Here is a 23,436-nt window from a genome sequence, read left to right as displayed (position 1 = left end):
AGAACAGAACTTGCTTTTGTGAGCCTAGTTCTGATCTCACTGACTTGTGTACCTCTCGGAGCAAGTTATAACATCTCCTTCAGAGGAAGGGCACGTAGGCTGCCTAACCTTGTTAACGTTATCCCCAGCCTTTATAATAAATGATAGAACCCACAGGAAATCCTAGGAGGTCACCGCTTCCTTCCCCTCTCACAAATCTGAGGAGTGCAGTGTTCAAGAATCCATGGATGTTTCTCTTGGCTTTTCGAGTATCACGGATAATCTAGAATTTTATGGCTTGGGACAAAATATAGATGAAATTTAAGCTATAAAAGTTAGAATGATTTACATGCAGCTGTGGCATATGGACTTGTGAAGAAAAGCAGATGTTATAAGGAAAAATAAAAGAGAAATGGATAGTAATTGAATTTAACCAGCTTAGTTTTCATCTCTACATTAGTGTAGAATAAGTAGCAAAGCGTCTGCATTTTTGCAACTTTCTTGTTAGTGATACTTGTTGTTCATAACAGTACTGAGACTAAAGTGGGTGTCAGTGCATAATCTGGGTTTTATAAGTACTTGTGTTGTTTTCCAGTGAAGTAAAGAAGTAATGAAAAGGGCACTCTCTTAAAAAAGCAAGTAAGATTTTGGCATCAGTTGTGAATATTATTTTCACATGAAGAGCTTGAGCCCCGTTCCTTATTCTTGGTGATAAAGCAGGATTGTGGAGTAAGGGAACAATCGTGAATGGTGATGCTGAGCTCTTCTTCTTTGGTCCAAAGGAGAACAGTGATGCGGCCAAATCAAAAAAAAAAGTCCCTTCCATCTTTTGACAGGTGAGCAGCTCCTTGACACAGAGTAGGAGGGAACAGCATCTGCATCTCCCCGTTATAAGACACGTTTTGTGTAGGAAAGCACATATTGACAAGCTTCCTCCAAAATTTATGTCTATGGAAGCCAGGTTGCCCTCAAGTCTAGCGCATTCATTTTGTGTTGGAGTTGCTGTGGGTACACCGTCGCTGAGAGTGCTGCAGAGTTATCTGGTGTATGCGTTCGAAACGCACACATTCAGATTAGACGAAGAGAGTGCTGGGAGTACTGGAAAAGTGTCCCTGGAAATCTGGATGTATCACACCCTAAGTGTGTGAGATATCTTTTGGTCATTTGATGAGGTCTGCAGAATATCCTATCCAAGCAGTGCAAGCATTAACTGGATTTGATTTGGGACATGAAACATTTATTCTGTTCAAAAAAGGTGAGATGCTCTTCCCTGAGTGACAGAGGCAAGTAAAAAAGCAGATGCCGTACTTAAGAGAAGCGGAAGTGCTAGGGCAGAAAAAAAATGAACTTTTAAAAGGTTTGAATAATTTGTGCTTTTGTTAAATCAGTTTGTGTTGGGTGAGGTTTTATGAAGTCTTCGGGGTGAAGCTTTTTCCTCTGGCTTGGGCCTTTCTTTATTAAAATCAGCTGTGATCTGCCCCGTGAGCGTGTGAGGTTCTGCAGCCACCAGTAGCTGCTGGGCGGCCTCTCTGGGCTGCACACTCTAATCTTCATTTCCCGCAGGGCTGTGGGGGAGTTGGTAGCTTTCTCTCTGCTGGTGCAGTAGGATGGACTAGAGGGACAGGCGCGTTGCTTACGCTGCCTTCACTCCTTTCCATGTGAGTCGGGAGAGTGGGAGGGAAGCCCTCCCAAAGCCAAGCACATGTGGCCTGGGTTCTGGCACAGCAGGAACTGCCCAGTTGCTCGCTGCTAGTCCTTGCGGGATTTTTGCCTCCCGCAGCCCACGCTGGTATTGTCATTGCAGGAAGGCACAAACCAACAGGGCCAGGAGGAACACTTCTAAAGGCAGTTTCTGCCCTACGATAGGGAGAAGTCACACTAAGTATCGAACAAGGCATATGGAATAGTATAAATTGTTAATGTACAATTCAGAACATTCTAAGACCGATGTGGTTCCCTGTGTTTCAGTCAGAAGACACTTATTGGACTTTTAGTGCAATGCTACTTACTGTAATGGACTTTAAATCGGGCCCTTTGATAACTTCTGTCTTAAGTAAAAAATCAGAGATGTGCTATTTGATCTCTAACTCTTAACACTGAGATCCTGAATAATTATTCCTTTTTATTATTATTTTTTTTTTTCCTCCAGGACTTCAAATTAAGCTTTTGCTTTTTATTAAATTTGAGATTGGATCCCTATTCATTCTTTTGGCTGGATTCAGCCTATAAAGGTTTTCTTTCAACATAGAGTAGAAGTCAAACTAAACAAACTCTTGGGCATAAACTGGTATGTTGAAAAGTGAGGGGGATGACTTGTATTTCCAAAGCTATTTAAGAGTAATTGGACATCCGCATCCCTTTAGTATTCATGGAAGTTTGGCATCTAAACGCAGCAGACAGCTTTGAAAACCTGCCAAGGCTTTAACACTATACATTCTGATATTTTCTCTTTGTTTGGTAGAAGTGGGTAGGGAGACTTAAAAGAAAAAAATCTTGTTGGCATTTTGATGTGAAAACCCTCGATGGAAGTTCTTGGGGAGAGGAAAAGGAAACCATCTCCTCCTGCCCCTGGATGTGGGGATACAGCATGATCCTTCAGTGTCCCCGCTGCCGCTGGGTGTGCTGTGGAATTAAACGCTCACAAGAGTGGTGGAAGCCAAAGATGTTCATCTGTCCAGATGAGAGCAGAACCAAGTTCCTCTCTTACGTATTTTATTTTGTCCTGGTGATCGTGTTCCTTGCAACAGCGCTTAAAAGCGGGGCCACGCTGTGCTTGGCACAGTCGCGTAAGAAGTGGCAGCTGGACCCTGTCTCAGGGGGTTTGCAGAGGAGGGAACGGATGCTTTTTGATGGGAGAGCCAGGGCTGGATAATGACAGCAAATAGCAAGCTAGTTTTACATTTTCAGTTCATTTCTTCTGCTGGAGGATCAATAGAGGGTAAATGAAGAGGGAAATAAAGGCAGAGAGGGGATATTGAGAGAACGAGTACTTTGTAGCAGACCACGCTTTTAGGACAGTAGCTTTATATAGCGTTTGGCTCGCTGTTGTTACTGTAGCATCTATTCTTTCCTCTGTGGTTTTCCTGTATACCAGGTGGTTTGTCTGCTCAACTGAAGAAGCATCTTCATGTCTGTGATTCTATGGGTGTATAGTTCAAAACACCTTGCAATTCTTACTGAGTATCTGTGCTTTCAGTCACTTGTTTTGATGCTTATAAGCCTTATTTAGGGCTTTGCTTGGGGCTTTTGCAGAGAACTACCTTTCCTTATTATTTCCAAATCATTCAAAGAGTATTTTTCTCCCTCCTCTTCCCTTTCCTTCTTAACAGAGATGCAGGAGTGCATTTTCTAGTCTATTTTTCAGTGTTTAAATATTCAGTATTTAAATATTCAGTACTACCCATTACATTCTGGTCTCATTTACTTAGTCAGCCCCTTTGAGGGGAGTCTATAACTTTCCAAACGCCAAGCAAGGCTGAAAAGTTCTGTGGGCTACAGGATCCTTTTGTTTCTCCTGTCTCTTTTTGTATGCAAAGCATTCATACAAGGCTGGGGAGTGAATGGCTCTTTGTCCAGGAGCTGGTGAGAACAGAGCAGTGCAAGTCTGCAGAAAGGCTGTTCTTTACATCAGATGTATCATTAACTCCTCCTAACCCATATTTAATGACCTGTTGTTCATGCAGAGCCCTTGCATTGAGAGACAGGCAGAGGTTTACATCTGGCAATATAACGAAGCATTACGTACTTCCCCAGTTTTGTGCTCTTTATTACTGTGTTATGGATTTATATTATAAAAATAATTACTTTTATAATATAAAAATTATAAAAAATATAAAAATAATCTCTCTAGTGGGATTTAAATGCCTAATGCTCTGCAAATACATATTTTATATTTCATACAATACTAGGACAATGACACTGTGAGTCTTCTCAATAAATTTTGCTTTAAGAATTAATAGAAACTTAATTGTTATTCAAAAACTGAAGCTTTCTCTGCGTATTTCTCCCAGCAGGGGGAAAATGTCTTTTGTCTATTGGCTGAGATAAATTTTAGTCATCTTGCCTAGCAGATGGCAGTGGAGAGCGAAATTCTCTCCCTTTAGCAACAGGACAGGAGCAGCCATCATAGCACGTGATGAACGTTTTATCAGCAGCATGTCTTGATTCCGTCCTGGGTAATCTCCGCCAAGAAGGCGTCAGCATAGCTCTCTAAATAGCCCCCCTTGTGCTCTTTTTGTATCTTCTTGGTAAGATGTTACCCAGCGTTCTAATATTTGTAAATGCAGGACAATCTACGGGTCTGCAAGAGCAAATGTAGAAACCAATGGAGTTAAATCTAATAGAAATAGGTTAAACTTTACACTTCAGCCTAGCAAAGCGTTGGAAGTATTGTTCTTAAGGCTCCTCTGATGTATTCCATCCTTGCAGTAAAGCAATTGGAAGTATCTCAAATAGTTAATTGCATTCACTTTGAATTGCAAACACTAGTAATGAGCATTTAGGGTATGACTGAGAGCCGAAAGAGGACAGGTAGGATTAAGTGGTGAATTTTGGGTATAGCCAAGAGTCCGGAAGAAAGTATCAATTCAATTTTACAGCTTCAGTAGTACTGATCCCAATTTAAAAAAACAAAACAAAAACAAAACCAAAAAAACCCCAACAAACCAGGCAGGGTGTGAAATTGCCTGGAGAATATAGGAGAAAGCACAGAGGCTGTCGATGCACCAAGAAATTTCAGAACAAGATTGACAGCCATTCTTTTACGGACCAGTGGTTCATTTGTGAATGCTCCTGCTGTGATTCACTGTGACCACCGAGGGACTGAGGTGTTATTCAGCATGTTTAGAAGTGGATTCTTATCCCATTGTCAGTTTAGCAAAGCGTATTTCCGTAGATGTGTGGACTAGCTCTGTGAAATTTCAATGGCAAAATGAGTTATCCTGTAAGTACATCTTAAGGACCCTTTCTGTTTTAAGAAGTCCTTATAACTTCCTATCATACTTCTGCTGTGTTATAGGACCAGCAGGGCTGTTTCAGGATAACCGAGAAGAGCTTGGGCCCTTTAAAACATAAGCTTGCAAGTTTTTACCAATGTGTTATGCCTTTTTTTTCTGAACAGATAAGTCGCTGAGATTTCTGAAGTCTTCACTGCTGATGTGGGAATTTGGGCTGAATGAGAGTCAGTGTGTTGGTCAGACTAAGCTACTGGGGTCAAGCAGCCGTGATTTTGTTCCCAGCTTTGTCACGGATATGCGCTAACAACTGGAGCAAACCATTCTTTGTTATGTCTACCTGCGATGTAGTCAGAGGTGCAAGATCTGGTTTTAAATGAGCTGTTTCAGATAAGGCAAGTGGTCTTAGGGCAGTAGTCTCAAGGCTGAGTAAGCCCAAGCTGACCTCCTTACGACTGGGACTACATTGCTGCTATCAGAGGGATTGCTTTTCTCCTCTGCTAGTTTGGGTTTCCTTTGCAGTGCACTGAAATGTATGCAAAGCCTTGCTCCCTGCCTCAATTTCCCCATCCACAGTGGAATTGTCCAATGTCATGTCCTTGTCATAAGATTGTTGAAACTTACATTCTTTTTTTAAAGTGGTGTGGAATTCTGAGATTGTGAGCCATGGTAGGGCAGAATATATTGATATTCTGATACGAGGGTGGTGGATCATGGTGCTAAAACATATTATTTACAATCTAGCAGATCTGCTGGTGAGGGTGAGGGGAGCTTGAATTCAGTTACACTACGTGACTTTCTATATGGATACGGGATTCTTGCATCGGCAGCCTTAGACTGATGCTTTAGAGGAGCATAAAACTACCACCTCTTTTTTTTATCCTTTGAAATCTTTTGGATGAATTTGCTTCTGTTCTGACATGAACCTTCTAGACACAAACCGACAGCCCACTATATATTCTCTCTATATGATGTTAGTAGGATGTTGTAGCACAAACACTTAAAGATGCACTTGTTCTCCTCACTATTCAGATTAATTGCAGGTGCCTGACACAATTAGAACAGAATGTGTAATGTGCCTTATTCTGGACTGTGAGTAATTGTCCGCCTTTATTAAAGCTGCCCGTAAGGAACCAGGACATTCTTTATGGAGCTGTGTATCTGAAACAATAGGCACCCATTGAAAATGAAGGCCGTAATCCTGCCTTCAAGGCACATGTGCTGCCTGTGTAGGTAAGGGATTTCGCTCTGCGCTCTTGGAGTTGTGCCCATGGTTTCCTTTTTCCCAGTGGCATTTTCACAGCGCCATGGGCCCTTCCCACTCGTGACAACTGTGTGAGGAGTTTTGGCACAAGTGGGCACTTGCACCTAGAAAACCTTTGTGTGAAATCACCTTTGGGGTTAGAAGGAATGACAAGTACTAGAGAAACAGAAGCTGTATTGGAGACTGTGGTTGTGTTACAGCCTCATTGCATGCTGGAATGTCGCTCTGGGAAAGGATGGTGTGAAAATGGGCAGAAAGGGAGCTGTGAGCAAAGAAAATGTTTTGGTTAATTCCTCCTGTGTGCAGGCTGCTTTGTACAAATTAACGAATTAGGTTGGAAGATACTGGCTGTCTCTTTAGAATGATATTTTTTTTTCCCTTCTAAACTAACTAATCTTCAAGCTCCTGAATTTTGCCCAACTGTTTGATTCCATACTTGTAGTTTGAACTAGAAACACTCTTCAGTTGTTTATGATAATTATATAAGCATTATGCTATTTGGGATTTTGCTTTTATTCAGTAGAGGTTCCCCTAAACACCCATGTCACTTTTCAGGTATGGAAGCCTGGAGACCTCAAGCTGTGAAGAGGACGGAAGCCAGGATTCCTCCGAATCCAAAACAGTACTCAAGAGGTAAGTGCGGTTTTGCACTGCACGGGGAGCCCCCGTCAGGGCCGGGTACTGGGGAGGATGTGGGCAGCAGAGCTGCTGTTTCCTTTGAAAACGCACAATGCTGTGTGCTCGCTTAAACAGCCTTGCGTAAAGGCCAAACATCAACTGTCTCCTAACGTATCCAATAACATAACACAGATCTTTCTGTCAGGGAATTGCAGAATTAAACGTGAGATGAGCACATTTAGGCCAACTTTTTGTTGGTTAAACAAACAAGGAGTGTTTGTTTCCCCTGCCTTATCTCTAGCGGTAAATGGTTATTGCTTATGACTGATTTTATTGTGCGTTACAACAGTGTCTGCAGACCAAAGCTGAGGTTGTTTCAGGTGATGTGTGTATGTACGTATCTTCTCCATTAGTGCCGCTGTCATTCACGGTGTTGCTTTTAGAGTGAAATTTAAATTCTGAAGTCATCCTCATTTGCAAGAAAAATAGCAAAGCTGTTTTGAAATGCAGTTTAAACGGTGTGGGGGGGAAAGTGGTTTGGTTATCATCCTAGCATCACATGAAACTGCATTTTATCTTTAGACATTGGGTGTAAAATGTGCCTCAGGTCACCAGCATTTGTACTTTGACAGCTGTATGATCTGTGGTCTGCATGCTTTGTGGCAGTAAGAAGTTGTTGCGTTGTTATATTTGATTAGTCTGTGGTGATGCTTGACCCTTGTCAGCATTACTGAAGTTTGTTTTTCTATTAATTTATCTCAGCTTCCCCTAGTTAAGAAAACGTTAACTTTTTTAATCAGTGCGCTGATTTCTCAAGGTGTAGTTGAAAAAGCAGCCTTTAGTTTCCTTTTGTTTTGAGATAGAAGAAAAATGTTGAATTTTTCTATCATGAGAGACACAGTCCAACCAAGACTGAGAGACACACTGCAGCATTTTCATTCCCGAGATTCAGGCAGGTTGTTGATTCAAATCCCATTCTATCCTACAGTATTGGGCCTGCCCTTCTCCCTGCTTACCTCCATGCTTTTCTAATGGCCAGCGTGTTGGAATAGGGAGGTCTCAAGTCTGGCTTAAAATGGTTCAAATATCCCTGGTCCAGAAATGTGCCATTAACACACTGAACACCTTCCTGTCCTCCGTTGTCTGAATGGAGTGGTTCGACAGCGGGGTTGCTTTGCCTTCTCTCATCCATGCAGAAAGTCTTTTGTTCAACCAGCAGAGACAAATTGGTAAAAGCTCCTTGGCTGTGAGCGTTTCAATAGCCGTCTCTGAAAACACAAAGAATTATGCTTGCTTGACTGCAGAAGAAATGTAGAGCTTAATTAATGTCTGTAAATGATACAGGATTCTCAAAGCCTTTAGTTAGAAACAGAATGTTATTGCTTGTTAATTTTATTTTTTTTAGCATTTAGCAAGGACAGAGAGCTGCAAGCTCTGATGACTTGGGCTGTTCCTCTTGCCCCGTGAGACTCAATATTCTCTGGTTCTTTCCTGGCTGATGTAACAGAGAGCTATCGACGCTTTTCTCCCACTTTATCATGAGAATTCATCAAAGAGCGACTGGTAGTTAAAATTTGATCACAAGCACCAAGAAGGCAGTATTATGTAGGGGGTAGGAGCAATAATAGGCAGCCAGCAGGTTCCCACACTTCCATCCAAATTGAGCTTCAGGGTTTCTTCCAACTTTGGGTAAGCCATTTGACCTCCCCCGATCTCAGTCAGTCCAGCCATAAAATAAGAGCTAAAGCAGCACCCTTCCTGCAAAATAGATTAAGTATTTATATTGGGGATGGGAAAGGTAATTTCATCAGTATAAATCCTGTTGGGATTAATCTCCCAAATGCCTTTTCATGGACCCAAAGCAGTTTGATTATGAGATGGAGAGAAAAGGGGGGAAAGTAATCTTGAGGTTAGTGTCACTCAGGCTTTGGGCAAAATACATCCATTTTTTGTTATACCTGAAGGTGAGCATGCAAGTTAAATAACGTTTAGTAGGACCGTATTTGTTTTAATTATTTTTTTTAAATGGAATTGTTCTCCTACTGACGTACACAGTTTATCACATACTCCCTGCCTGGTTGCTTCCTGCTGCATCTGTGCTGTCTTCCCTCTTGGCACGTAATCGTCATGTAGTGCCTTTGCACAGCCAGGGGCTGACAGGTGGATGGACTCTGTGGTCCTATTTCTGTGGTAGCACAACTCCTGATGAGTTTATCTGACAAAATTTTTGTTAATATAGTCTGCACAGCTGATTTTTATCCTTTGGCCCTTGTAAAATACCGTTTATGTCTGAATTTGATACCTGTTACTCAACTGCAATATTTATTGACAATGAAGTTGTCAACAAAGTAGTTTGTCAGGTATATGTGTTTTAACAGATCCTGTATAAATGTGAATTCACTTTCCTGCCTTAAAAATTTCAACGGCTCCCCGTTGTTCTGGCTACTTGTCTCTTACATATAATTAATGGTATCTGGAAAAGAGGTTGGCTTTTGTAGTCCTGTTGTGAAACACGTAGTTCTAGTAGTTCAGGTTTTCTCTTGTCTGGGATAATTCCAATATAATTGCATTTGCCCTCTTTTCTCATAGAACAGAAACATGATATAATTGTGTTCTCGGTTTTATATGACTTGGAGAAATAAGAGGAAGAAGGAGTAGAGCCATGTTATTTCTTGCCATTAACTCTGTGTTTCTCAGAGGAAAAACATCTCATAGGGAAGGCTGTGGTCTGTTGCTAGAGATATTCTGCATTTGTCAGGCTCCTGTTGTGACAGTTGGGATGCTTTAGAAATCCATTAGAAATGGGGATGCAATTTAAAGCATTTCCACTGGTTTGACACACACACAAAAAAGCTACAGAAGTTAAAAACAACTGCGGGAGAAGAATTTACGGCTCTTTAGGTGTCTGGTGGAGCTTTAAAGAGGAGGGGATTTTTTTGCAAAATCTTAGGTACATATGGGAGAAACACTATGTCAAATGTGGTGTACTGTAAGCCGACAGGCTACTAATGTCTATGTTGAAATTCTCTGTGCTTGTTGTACTTGTCGTATAGAGTTGTGACATGATTTGAGAAGGAAAATGCCTGATGTATGTAAATATTTATCTTTTTTAATTATTAATCTAGCATTCCACCGGGTGTTCATGTAGCTCAGAACCTGCAAGCCCTATGCTAGGGCTTGGGCGCCCTTATGTCGCAGGCTCGTTTGAGAGACTGATGGGAGCTACAAACCTACCCTTGTGTCCCCAAACCCTGGGGCCGAGCCAGCACACGTTTCTCGCGCTTGTTGCACTGACACGTAGTTGTTACTGACCCGAGATCACCTCAGCCATGTTCAGAAACATGCCTTCTAAGGATCCCTTCTGCCAAGGGTATTTTCTCCTGCTCACTTAAACGTCATTCCTACCATTTTTGGATGGATGGGGATGGAGCAGTAAAAAAAAAAAAAGAAAAAAAATTTAACAGGGATCTGACTTAATTACATCTAATACAAAATATCATTTGGGCTTTTTATTATTATTTTTCTTTTCTTTAAAACTGCATTCAGTACTACACAGTGTAAACAAAGGTACTGTAATTTTGTAACTTTAAAAATACACAAACAGTTTGGAGCTCTGAACACTGTCAAAAGCTTTGTGCGCTTAAAAAAACAAGGTGCCATGGATGCCCCTAAGCTTTAGCTTTGGGGTTTTTTTTGTTTTTTTGGTATCAGGACCCACCTTAGCTTTTCATGTTCAGTAGTTTGCTTCCCACAGTTCTCGTTACTTTCAGTCAGTCAAAAAGTTCCTGATTGCAAATAACAGAAGAATAAAGTCCAGAAAAGGTCAGATATTTCAGTCAAATGTCTGAGTTAGATGGACTTCAGCCTCTGTTTCCAGTAATATGGTGCCATACCCCTCTTAATTGTCTGATAAGAGAGTTGTAAGGAGTAACTTACTTGACCCTCTATCTCCTCCTATAAGCAGTTCTTTTTGCTCTTCCTTGCATCATATAAACAAGATTGCCTGGTGCTGTTCCACAGCTCTGTGTGGTTTTGTGTCAAGGTGTGACAGAGTTGCCTCCTCATCTTAGTTAGGTCGTCACTGTCTTCGGAGTTCTCTGTGTTCGCTACATGTTTTTTAGCTTAGGACTTCTGCTGACTTTCAAAAATAAAAGAGTAGATATAACACACCAAGATGTGACAGTTCAGAATCACAGAATGGTTTGTGTTGGAAGGGACCTTAAAGATCATCTAGTTCCAACCCCCCTGCCATGGGCAGGGACACCTCCCACTAGACCAGGCTGCTCAAAGCCCCATCCAGCCTGGCCTTGAACACCTCCAGGAATGGGGCAGCCACAACTTCCCTGGGTGACCAGTTCCAGTGTCTCACCACCCTCACAGGAAAGAATTTCTTCCTAATATCCAGTCTAAATCTCCCCTCTTTCAGTTTGAAACCATTACCCCTCATCCCATCACTGCACTCCCTGATCCAGAGTCCCTCCCCAGCTTTCCTGTAGCCCCCTTTAGGTACTGGAAGGCTGCTATAAGGTCTCCCCAGAGCCTTCTCTTCTCCAGGCTGAAGAACCCTAACTCTCTCAGCCTGTCCTCACAGCAGAGGTGCTCCAGCCCTCTGAGCACCTTCAAGGCCCTCCTCTGGACCTGTTCCAACAGGTCCATGTCCTTGTGCTGAGGACTCCAGAGCTGGATGCAGCACTCCAGGTGGCGTCTCACCAGAGCAGAGTAGGGGGGGCAGAATCCCCTCCCTCGCCCTGCTGGCCATGCTTCTTTTGATGCAGCCCAGGATGCAGTTGACTTTCTGGGCTGCAAACGTACATTGCCATCTCATCTTGAGCTTCTCATCCACCAGCACCCCCAAGTCCTTCTCCTCAGGGCTTCTCTCCATCCATTCTCCACCCAACCTCGATTTGTGCCTGGGATTGCTATGACTCAGATGCAGGACCTTGCACTCAGCCTAGTTGAACTTCATGAGGTTTGCACAGGCCCCACCTCTCCAGCCTGTCCATGTCCCTCTGAATGGCATCCCTTCCCTCCAGCATGTCGACTGCGCCACACAGCTTGGTGTTGTTGGCAAACTTGCTGAGGGAGCACTAAATCATAGAATCATAGGGTTGGAAGGGACCTCTGGAGATCATCTAGTCCAACCCCTCTGCCACAGCAGGGTCACCTAGAGCAGGTTACACAGGAATGCGTCGAGGCGGGTTTGGAATGTCTCCAGAGACGGAGACTCCACCACCTCTCTGGGCAGCCTGAGCCAGTGCTCTGCCACCCTCAAAGTAAAGAAGTTCTTCCTCGTGTTTAGGTGGAACTTCCTATGCTTAAGTTTGTGCCCATCACCTCTTGTCCTGTCCCCGGGCACCACTGAAAAGAGCCTAGCCCCATCCTCCTGACACCCACCCTTTAAGTATTTATAAGTGTTGATAAGATCCCCCCTCAGCTGTCTTTTTTCCAGACCGAAGAGACCCAAATCCCTCAGCCTTTCTTCATGAGAGAGGTGTTCCAGTCCCCTAATCATCTTGGTAGCTCTCTGCTGCACCCTTTCCAGTAGTTCCCTGTCCTTCTTGAACCGCGGAGCCCAGAACTGGACACAGTACTTCAGGTGCGGCCTCACCAAGGCAGAATAGAGGGGGAGGATGACCTCCCTTGACCTCCTGGCCACACTCCTGTCCACTCCAAATCCCACTGTCCATGTCACTGACAAAGATGCTAAACAACACTGGTCCCAGTACCAACCCCCGAGGAACACCACTTGTCAGTGGTTCCCACATGGACATTGAGCCATTGACCACAACCCTTTGAGTTTGACCATCCAGCCAGTTCCTTATCCACCGAGTGGTCCATCTATCAAATCCATGTCTCTCCAATTTAGAGACCAGGATGTCATGTGGGACAGTGTCAAATGCTTTGCATAAGTCCCAGTAGATGATCTCAGTTGCTCTCACCTTATCTACCAGTGCTGTGACAACATCATAGAAGGCCACCAAATTTGTCAGGTATGATTTGCCTTTGGTGAAGCCATGTTGGCTCTCACCAATTACCTCCTTATTTTCCACGTGCCTTAGCAGAGATCCCAGGAGGATCTGCTCCATGATCTTGCCAGGCACAGAGGTGAGACTGACTGGCCTGTAGTTCCCTGGGTCATCCTTTTTGAAAATGGGGGTTATGTTTCCCCTTTTCCAGTCAGCAGGAACTTCACCAGACTGCCCTGACTTTTCAAATATAATGGAAAGTGGCTTGGTGACTTCATCTGCCAGCTCCCTCAGGACCCGTAGATGGATTTCATCAGGTCCCATGGACTTATGCAACTACATAAAACCATATAAAACCATACATACATTAAACGCAAATAAAAATTATTACCATGATGAGTAGCATTAAGAATTAGAGAGAGGTCCCGATGATAGTACACATTACATGAACTGTAGACAATTTGTACCATAATTCACTTATGTTTTTAAGTGAGGTTGTGTAGTTTAGATGTGTGGTTCGGTACATGTCACCTGACAGAAAGCAAATGAGGAAAGAAAACAGAGCAAAAAGAAATAAAATACTTTCTCTGGCTCATGTCTGATGTGAAGACTCTACATACCTTACCAGCCAGCACTCATGGGAAACTTAAATGAGGTGGTCATGGCCAAGGGATCTCAAGCACCTTTACACGTCCTGGGAAAGGGATCAGCAAGCCAAGCCACTAATGCTGTTTGGGCACTTCAGTCCTCCTGAAATGCTTGTGTGCATTGCCTACGAGATAGTTAGAAACAATGCTTTTGGTGATAGGACCTGATCGCTGTAATCTCTATTTGGAGCAGGAGAGTTCCTCAGTTAACTTTTAACCTGCTGTTAAAAGGTTGAGATTTCTCTGCAGACTGATCAGTGAAATAACTTGTGCCCTATTTCCCTCCCTGTACTGAAAGATGGGGTTAATTTTGGTCTCTGGGCAATCACTCCTGGCAGACTACTATACCCAAACCACAAGCTCCATGAAGTTAAAGAGGTGATGGATTAAAGGAGCAGAACACTTCTTTCCCACAAGATAGGCATTAAAGACCTGGCTGGAGCTGGTTGAGGACAGAGAAAGGAACCGTAAAGCCTTTGAAGTATAAAATGCCTTAGCTGCTTATATTTTCTGGAAGTCGATGGCTTCACTGGATGCTGAGATGCCTCTGAGTAATGTGAGGGTCCAAAACAGTGCTGGGGCCATGGCACTGAGGTGACTTGCTGGGCTTGCGAGACCTGCAGAGCTCATGCAGCACATCACACGTCGTGGATAAAAGGTGCTGAGCTTGTTGCCATGAGTTTTAAAGATTTCTGTCAGTGAAGTTCACAGAATTTATTCATTCCTGTTAAGCACACACAGAAGAACGTCCAGCCTGGCAGTCCAGGCTTGCCTGCAGCGTTTGTGTTCAGGGCAGACTAGTTTAATGTTAACTGAGTCTAGTTACTTGAAGACCTCACTCAAAAACGTAGTAGCACGAACCTGAGATTACCTGCAGGAGAGTTTTTTCAAGAGGCAGACAATGTTGCCGTATTGGTCCATGGTCTTGGACCATGATTTTTTTGTTTGTTTGCTTTCCAGATGTCTAATATTTGTACGTTTTCTTTAAAGATACCCTTTAGACATGCTGGTAAATGTAATGGGGAGAGGAAAAAGCGTGCCATTTCCAGCTGTATGTAGAAATAACTCTGGCGTTTGTAGCTAGTAAGAGACTCTAGAGCCGGGGCAAAGGTGATGAAAAGGAAACACTGTGCCATAAACAGTGAGCCGTGTTACCATCCGTTCATTTACATCTCTCCTTCAGATGAAACCAAAGAAAGTTTAAGAGCTTTTATAAATCGCAGTCTAGGTTACATGTCTCAAGGATAGTAAAGAGAGAGCAGTAGAACCGGAAAAGTGGTCTCCCGGTTGCAGTATGATGTTTCAATGGGGATTTTAACTGTCTTTATTTTGATTTTTTTTTCCTGGCTCCACTGCGCACTCGCATCCCTGGTGCTGTAAAAGGGAGGATTCTTGCTGGAGTTGAACCAGCTGAATAAGAAGCAGAAACAGTTTATATAGTACAAAAAGTAAAATAGCTTTAAGCCATCAACCTATCCTCTTCTGCAGTCCCACACGCTGCCATGGCTTAGTCCTGAGACTTTTAAATCCTAAATGAGCTCGAGTAACAGCAAAAGTCTTTTCAAGCCTCCTTTTGGAGCACAAGGCTGGGGTTTCTGTCTGCTACTGGCTTTGGTGTGCTGATGTGGAGTAAATTGTGGTGCTCTCCCTCCGATGAATGACAGGCCACAGAAATGAGTCAAAATCCTTGGGGCTTTTTTTGTTGTCTTGCTCCTAGCTGCATCCGCATTAGTATCAAAATGTGGAATTTATTTGTTATTAAAACTTGGAATGTGGTGCGATTGAAAACCACAGACAAAGCAACTCGAAGCTAAACTGAAATTTCCTTGTTTCATTCCACAGCAATTGGGTAAAACAGTTGAAATAAAGAAAATTAAGGAACTATTCAGTTACCACATGACGTGTCTTGCATGTTTACCCATCCTCTTCTGTATTAAAATACTCTATGTATTTGTAATATAATGCTCTGCAGCATTTGGAGTTTCTTAGAGTGATGAACAAACATTGTCCCATGACTTCTTGTGCATTTAGACCTTCCTGACAGAAAACTTGTCTTTTGGTTCCTGCTGAAGTTAACAGTGCGGCTGGAAAACAGCGTGCACAGTTACAGGACTGCAGAACTAAAACTGGGCCTGAAACATTGCGCTCCAGGAGAACAGACACCAAAGGAATGTGAGACAAATGGAAGAAAATTGGCTGGAAGTTTCTGATGCCTGGGAAATCCATGGTGGGAAGCAGTTAAGATGCATTTGGGAGAGCAACAATCAGCATTCATTCCAGTAAAGCCAATTAAGCTAAAATAACAGCAGAAACCAATGTGGTTACATGAGAAGCGGAGTCAAACACAGGGCAGTATAAGCAATGGAAGAGGGGGAGAGTTATGAAAACAACCAGAACCAAGCAAAAAAGAATAATTAGAAGAGCAAAGAAAAATAATGATTGGCATCTCAATTAAAACAAAGAACAACTAGGAGAGCTATTTCCTTAGTGACTGTACATGCAGCCCAGCAAAAGCCCCCCCCCCCCCCCCCCCCGCCATGCTATTCAACCAGTTCTTTCCAAATCAAAAGAAAAGCAGATCATTTACCGGAAGCCATCAGCACGTTATTTATAAATGGACTGGGTGTGAGAAGCTACCCTTACATCAACCTTTGCTTGCAGTTTATATACTTTTTACCCCTGATTCAAAACTGAGATTTCACTGCCTGTGTTGTTATCTAACAAGCAAAACTGAGAAAACACAGCTGCCTTCATTCAGTCTGGGTGAGCAAGCCTGAAAGCTATCCCATGGACAGCAGAGGAGAGGGAATAGCCCTCTCTAAAGATTATTCCACTGATGGTCTTAAGTATGCGTTTGGCAAATTACAGGTAGTTTTGTGCATGTTCCTGTCTAATTTCATAAGAGATCAGTCATTTAATCTCTTTTTGCAACTGAGATTCTTCTTAATTGTTGAGATTCCCTTCTACTCATTCTTTAGAAATAATTGTGGTGGGGAAGAAAATGCTGCTTTTGCCTTTTAGGCAAGAAATGATCTCTTTAATTCCTATGCGGAGCTGTTCAGGACCAGTGCTATAGCTGTCTTCCCAGTTGAGAAAAGACTACGCAGAATTTCCGTGTAACCTATTGAATCACTTGTGGCTGTGATACGAAGGCCTCATTTTCCACCTCCTCCATGCCCTGCTAGCTCATCTTAGCAGAGATATTAGACTTGGAGCTGCCGCAGCCGCATCATGTTTTGTGGTAGCTCCGGGGAAAATGTGAGTGGATGAGGATTCTGAGTTCCCGGTTTGCAAACGACAGAATCGGATACGCTGCTTCTGCCTAGCTGTAGATAGATTTTGGAGACCGAAACCTTTGGGGATGGGATTCAAGCAAAGCTGGTACGGAGTCAGAAGACTTTGTGATAGGGGTGAAAGTTGAAAGCATTGCTGAGCAGAGCCCAAAGTTTGTGGTTGGCAGGACAGGAGTTAAACAGTAAAAAGCTTTTTCTTATAGGCAGGAAAGGAAAAATTTATAGCTCGTAATCAACCCATGAAAAATGCAGTCTGTGATGTTTCTTTCCTGTCTGAGGTCTTGGACGGCTCCCATTCCATCTGTCTGTGGGTCTATCGGGTACAGGGAGTTTCTCCTCAAGGGCAGCAAATATAAAGCTACTGCAAGATATGGGCAATTCTCCAGCCTGTTTTCAGAGAGCTTCCCTCCCTAACACTCCAACTAAACAGTCGGGCGATAGGAGGTCAGTAGGGCACAGTGCACCTTTTTTCTCCTTCTTCTTTCCCCTCTTGACTGAAATGAAATTTTTTCTGGCAAAACCCAGTGTCTGTAATGGCTGTGAACTCTTCACCCTGCTCTGGGAGACTGGGTCTGTCTTAAAATCTGTTTATTCTTCAGCTTATGAAAGTGGCCATCAACCGAGTCTCTGAAAACTGAGCCTTAGTATAAGGAGTGCGTGAACAATATTAGTACAAGAAATTACCCTGCGGGGAGGTGCCTTCTTCCAGATCATTGCTGAACTGGTAAATACTCATAAGAAAAGAATACCCAGCCTAGATTTTGGTGGTGGAGCCGGTAGGGGTGGTGGCGAGTTTGTGGTGTGGGTGTGGAAAGCGGGGCACACAGCACGAGAAAATACACTATTAAGGCACAGAGCGAGGTACAGTGTTCCCCTGCCTGTCAGAAAAGAAAGGAAAGCATAGTAGGCACAGGACAGTGGTGTTTGTGACTGTAATTGCTGCTGTGCTGCAGCTACAGCAGGGCTACAGGAGATGAGGGAACACGTGAGAAGAGAGGAGGGTGGAGTGAGGGCTCGGGAGCATCGCCGTGGGCATGTGTCCATTGTGGCCTTTCTCAGCTGTGGGACATGGAGCTGGGCTGACACTGTTGGCTTCACCGCGGTGGTGGGGGAGCACTGGCTGTCATGTGACACCTCTCCTGACTGAGAAAAGTGGCCCTGAAACTCCAGATAGAAAGCTTGGCCACCACTGGCCTAAACTGTGAAGGCCTTACTCATTGTGCATACGGTGGAAGCTTGTCTGAGCAGACTTGTGGAAATTCAGTCCAAACTAGTTTTCAAATGTGAAGAGAGTCTTCCCAGCTGCACAATCTGTGCTTCATGGTTGCAATGAAACCTGAAATCCAGGATGTGTTTGTATGTTCATTTTTGGTTGTAAATACTTTTTGTAGATCTAAAATGGTAATTCCAGAGTTTCTCCTGTCAGCAAGCCCAACCAAACAGCATTACTGACAGCTTTCCAAATACTCTCACTAATTGAAAGTTGGAAGTTGCCACAATAGCAGAGAAAGAAACAGAAGAAACAACAGACTAAAGTGGATGGGACTTGTTAAATGACGTCTGCATGGGATTAAAAGTTAACTGAGTTTTGAGGAAAAACCCAATATGATTAAAATGGGACAAGGAGAGTGGGAGAAGGTATCTTTACTCTTTCTTAACTATTGGTTTATTTTGAGTGCTGCTGAGTGAAGCAGGTACTGCTGTGCTTTCCCTACTTGCAGAACAAATGTGCCAGTATGGCTCCTTGGCTCTGATACGAGAACCTTCTGCGCTGGCTTTTGGGGTCCTCGTTGTCTACGTGTGAAATCTGTGTTTGTATTTGAACTCTTCTCATGATTTCATAAATTGAGAGAGGCCCTCCTGGCAGGCTTGTCCCTTCCCATTTTGCAGCTATTAACACAATAGACCCAGAGCCACTTCATCCATGTGTTTGAGGATTTGAACTTTAAAAGCCAAGTGCCTGTTTGTCATGAGAGCACAGATGCTCTTTGAGCTGACACACCGGTGTCTCTAACTGGATACTGGTGGTTAGAGGCTTTTACTGGGAGTGTGGCCCCCCTTCTCTTTGTGGACTATCACTGGGAGTATGGGATAGTGTGATTTTATGAGGGGTTGTGAGACAGGGTTATTGGAATAGGTGTGGGGGAAGGTTTCTGTAGCTGTGAGAAATACGGCCATTGGAGGGCCAAGCTCTCACGGCTAACTGCACAGCACAGCCCTAGTTAGCACCTGCAGGATGGAATAGGGCCTGCCGCAAACCAGGGCTGTTGGCGCTTGGTCATCTCGGCTGTTTTTCTGATGGCAGTGGAGCCCGTGAGATCTGCTTCCCTGCAAAACTGTGGTTCTTCTCTCCCAAACGTCTGCCCCTGTTTTCCCTGACAGCAATACCTGTAACTCGCCTCTCGTGCCTGCCACAGCGTTTACGACTACTGCCTGGAAGAGATTTGAAATACAGGGATGGTTTCAGTGTTGCAGAGGAAATGTTCAAGCCTTCCTTTTCTCAGGAAGTTTAGGTGTTTATTGCGCCTCTTATTCTGGAACAAGGGGCTTTTTCCCTCGCATGTCATGTCCTACTCTGAACACCATAGTAGGTGATGACAAGACATGGCCATGGCCAGTGTGTCGTGTTATGTGACCACACACAAAAGTCCTTTTCCCTAATTTCTCTGTCAGCTCAGGTAAACAAAATTCTCTTTAAAAAGTGTTATGGTATGTCTTCCCAGCCTGTAATACGTGCTGTGGCCAATGCTAACTGGTGCACCAAAATATACATGCTGATGTACGAGCATATTGCTATGGAGAACCAAAGATCTCAGAGTCTTTCCTGTAGCAGAAAAAATAAGTTGATGATTATTTTTTTACCCAGGCTTTAATTTTCTTAAAACTTGAAGAAATTTGGCTACTTTCCCAGACTTCTTCAGTTTTTTCCACACTTAGTTGAAATTCGTGAACAATATTGTGATTTCTGGAAAATCAGAATTAGTTGTAATAATTGCATATTGTAAGCCTTATTTTCTTATGAAATCAAATTGAAATGATGAAAAATCCCTGCTAAGACAGGTTTTAAAGAAATTCCTATATGCGTACATTTGTGCAGTATCTAAGTACCAATCTAATAGGTGGGTGTGGATTAAAACCTGCATAAACCCGGAAAAGTAGATAAACAGATCACTTCCCTCCATTTCAGGCAGGGTGGAAACCACGTTGATTCATCAGCTCTGGTTTCCCCTCGCCCCCCTCAGCCTGTAGAGGGATTGTCCATGGGCACTTCTCTGCAGTGGGTGCCTTTTTAGCTGCATGTGTCTAAGAAGGTCCGGGATAACCTTCCTGAGCAAGATCCAGTGCTCCTATAACTCCTTAAGCACCTTTTCCTGCACCGCCAGCATAACCGAGATACCTTTTTGCATGGTATAATTTGACAGCCCCTCCTTGTCTTCAGGCTAAGGGTAAAATCAAGATTCAGCTGATATATTTTTGTTACGCGTTTCTTCCTAAGATTAGCAAGACCAATCTGTGTTCTGGGTTCAGCTATCTTGGCGCTTCAAGCTTGATAGCGGGCACTGGCAGCAGAGTGCTGCCCGTGCTGCACGTGTCATGATTAGGGTTTTATCTTCACAGAGGAGGCATCTCACTAACTCTGTGTGCTCATGCGGGTTAGGTTTGGGCTTAGACTGCTTTTTCGCAGAATCCAAGGTTTCATGAACAGACAGTCTTTCTCCAAAGACAGCAGATAACAAGTAATAGAGTGTAGAGGAATAGGCAGCTTCAGGTTGGTCCCCAGCCTCGGCAGCAGCAACTGATGGGAGGAAGGGCACCAAAGGAAGTGTTTGATTGAGTACTTCCACTGAGAAGCTGCTACCCTGAAGGAGCCACCAATACCATGTTTCCTCCCTGCTATTTTCCCACAACATCCCAGGGAGCGGTAATGGAGCAAACGTTGCAGCCTCCCGGGGCCACAGCTTTTCCCACTGACACAAGAGGGAATAACGACATTATGTTCTGCTTTTAATTGTGTGCGTAATGTCTGGTACTTATTCAAACATGGTCACGGTAGAGCTAAGCAAAGATACTTCCACTGATTAAACAAAGCATAACTCCAAGGTAATTTGCAAGCCTGGCTTTGCTAGCTTGACAAACAGTGCAATGCAGGGAAATAGGATCATAACGAATGCTAGTCATAAAACCACATAATTTTTTATCTGAGGTGCTGGCTTTATATACTTGGGAGAGGACTATTTCTATTACTATTGAGTACAAGGGATTAGTGAGACTTGGTGGAATGAGTGCCGTGACTGGGGCGCTGGGCTGGAGGGCTACGGTCTGCTCAGGAGGGGTGGGCAGGGCAGGGGAGTTGGAGGTGTCGCACTGTAAGCAGGGGAGCGGTTTGATTGCACAGCCCTTACAGTCAGTGAGGATGAGTTTGAGAGCCTCTGGGTAGGGATTAGCGGGATAGAAAACAAAGGAGAAGTTGTAGTGGGTGTCTACTACCGAGCACCTGGCCTGAATGGAAAGAATTGTGCTATAGGCAATTAGGAGAAATGTCTGGATCGGTGGCCCTTGTGCTTATGGGAGATTTCAACTTCCCAAACATCAACTGGAAATATCATACTGCTGTGACAAACAGGTCTTGGAAAGTCTTGAAGTTTGTAGGAGATAACTTGTCACAGGTACTCAGTGAGCCAACCAGGAAAGACGCCCTCCTAGACTTGCTGTTTGTGACTGGAGAAGCACCAGTGAGGGATGTGGTGGTCGGTGGCTGTCTTGGACACAGTGATCATGAAATGGTTGAATTTCAAACTTTCAGTGTAAGGAGAAAAAAGGACAGCAGAGTTGCTACCCTGAACTTCAGGAGAGCAAACTTCCAGCTATTTGGGAAGCTACTTAGCAGAGTACCCTGGGAATCTGCTTTTGAGGGCTTAGGAGTCCGAGGGCTGGTCAGTCTTTAAGAACCGCCTTTTAGAAGCACAGGAGCAGGCAATTCCACTGTGGTGCCAGTCAAGCAAGTGGAGCAGAAGACCAGCTTGGCTGAACAGGGAACTCCTTGTGGAGCTCAGAAGGAAAAGAAACTGTAGGATCTCTGGAAGTAAGGTCAGGTGTTGCCAAAAGATTACAAAACTGTGGCTCATTTGTGCAGGGAGAAGACACAAAAGGCCACGGCTCAATTGGAGTTGAAAGTGGCCAGCGTTTCAGATAATACGAAGGGCTTTTTGAAGTATGTTAATAGCAAGAGGAGGTCTAAAGAAAACATTGGACCAGTACGGTTGAAGATGGTCATCTGACTCATAAGGGTGAAGAAAAAGCAGAGGCATTCAATGCAGTTTTTGCCTCAGTCTTTAATAATACTCATAGACCTTGGGCTGCCTGGTCCCCTGAGTCAGACAACCACGAGTGCGGGAAAGTGACATGCCATTTGTGGGCACTGAAGTTTTAAGGCACCAGCTGTATCAGCTGAATGTTCACAAGTCCATGGGCCCTGATGGGGTTCCCCCCAGACTACTGAAAGTGCTCGCAGAGGTTATGGCAGGGCCCCTCTTGGTCACCTACCAAAGGTCTCAGGAGTCTGGCCATAGCTGGATCCGCTGGTAGGAAGTGCAAATCAGGAGCTACTTCAGTGAAGTCCCTGGCAAAATCTGAGTGACATCTTGCTAAGACTCCATGCATAAAAAGAATAAATTAAATACCTTGCTCAAAAAGACTTTACACTGCCTTCACATGGAGTATGAATGTCTCGGTGGTTTTATTGTTATAGTAGACACAGATACACATGATTTCGTCAATACATGCTATATACAACCAGTGTGTTCTCTGTGTATTTGCCCTTAGTGCAACAGCATCAATCTTACGAGCCTGGCTCGATCAGTGCTGTGAGGATTTCAGAGAGCCGCCCAACCACCCATCTTTGCTGAAGTTGCTGGATTACCTGAAGGTGAATATGCCTGGCTCTGAGCCGGAGAGGAGGGCACAGAGCCTCCTGGAGCAGTTCCAGAGCCAAGAAGTGGAAAATGACAGTAAGTTGCCTTTCCCTTCTCTCTTTCTGTTCTCCCAGGCCGTATGGTACCACAGGGATTTATGCGCAGTACATTTCATCAACTCTCATGCTAATCAGCAATATTGTGAGGCTCACCAGTGACTTTATTCTTGTTTCTTTTTTAAAAAAAAAATATCTCTGTATGAGGCTGCAGGTTCCGTGTGGGATGAAATAGTGGTACAGCGTAGGTGCCTATGCCTGTTCATTCCAGGGTGGATTGGGAACTCCAGCACTTCTCTAATATTTAGCCAAAGCTTTGAGATTGCTGCAGCCATGAAGTGGTTAATTGTCAGCACGCTTCCCATGTCATTGAATAAACCACACAGCTGCTCTTTAGCTGATCTTCTCATTTCATCCCCATCCCCCTACAAAAAGCCCAAACCAACAAAAAGCAAAATACAGAGCTGTGAAAAAATACAGCTTGAGTCACAAGCGTGGTTGTCACGAAGCGTTTCTTCCTAGTTACCATCGTGTCAAAGGAAGCGTGTGTGGCTGTTTTTTCCTATTTGAGTGGCCGGCTGCTGGTATCCAAGGACAGAGGAAAAACTTACGTTATTGGGGGTCACAATCTACTGAAACAATAGTGAACTGTAGTAACACAAATATGCTGTGTGCAGCGTCAAGCCTGACACATACCCTTATCCTGGTCAGAAAGCTTCCTGTGGCAGAAGCTGAAAAGTCATAGGAGC

General features: G+C 43.8%; 1 protein-coding gene across 1 annotated transcript in view; it reads left to right on the top strand.

Moving 5' to 3' along the window:
• RGL1 (ral guanine nucleotide dissociation stimulator like 1) overlaps window positions 1-23,436 on the top strand; it is a 76,968-nt gene that overhangs the window by 29,464 nt on the left and 24,068 nt on the right. The window contains exons 4-5 of the mRNA XM_054211875.1: window positions 6,751-6,828; window positions 22,543-22,727. Coding sequence (XP_054067850.1) covers window positions 6,751-6,828; window positions 22,543-22,727 — 263 coding nt within the window. The remainder of the gene's footprint in view (window positions 1-6,750; window positions 6,829-22,542; window positions 22,728-23,436) is intronic.

Source organism: Rissa tridactyla, chromosome 8 (genome assembly GCF_028500815.1).
Source record: "Rissa tridactyla isolate bRisTri1 chromosome 8, bRisTri1.patW.cur.20221130, whole genome shotgun sequence".
NCBI classification, from domain to species: Eukaryota; Metazoa; Chordata; class Aves; order Charadriiformes; family Laridae; genus Rissa; species Rissa tridactyla.
Note: the sequence above shows the minus strand (reverse complement) of the source record. Positions and strands in the feature narration are given on the sequence as shown.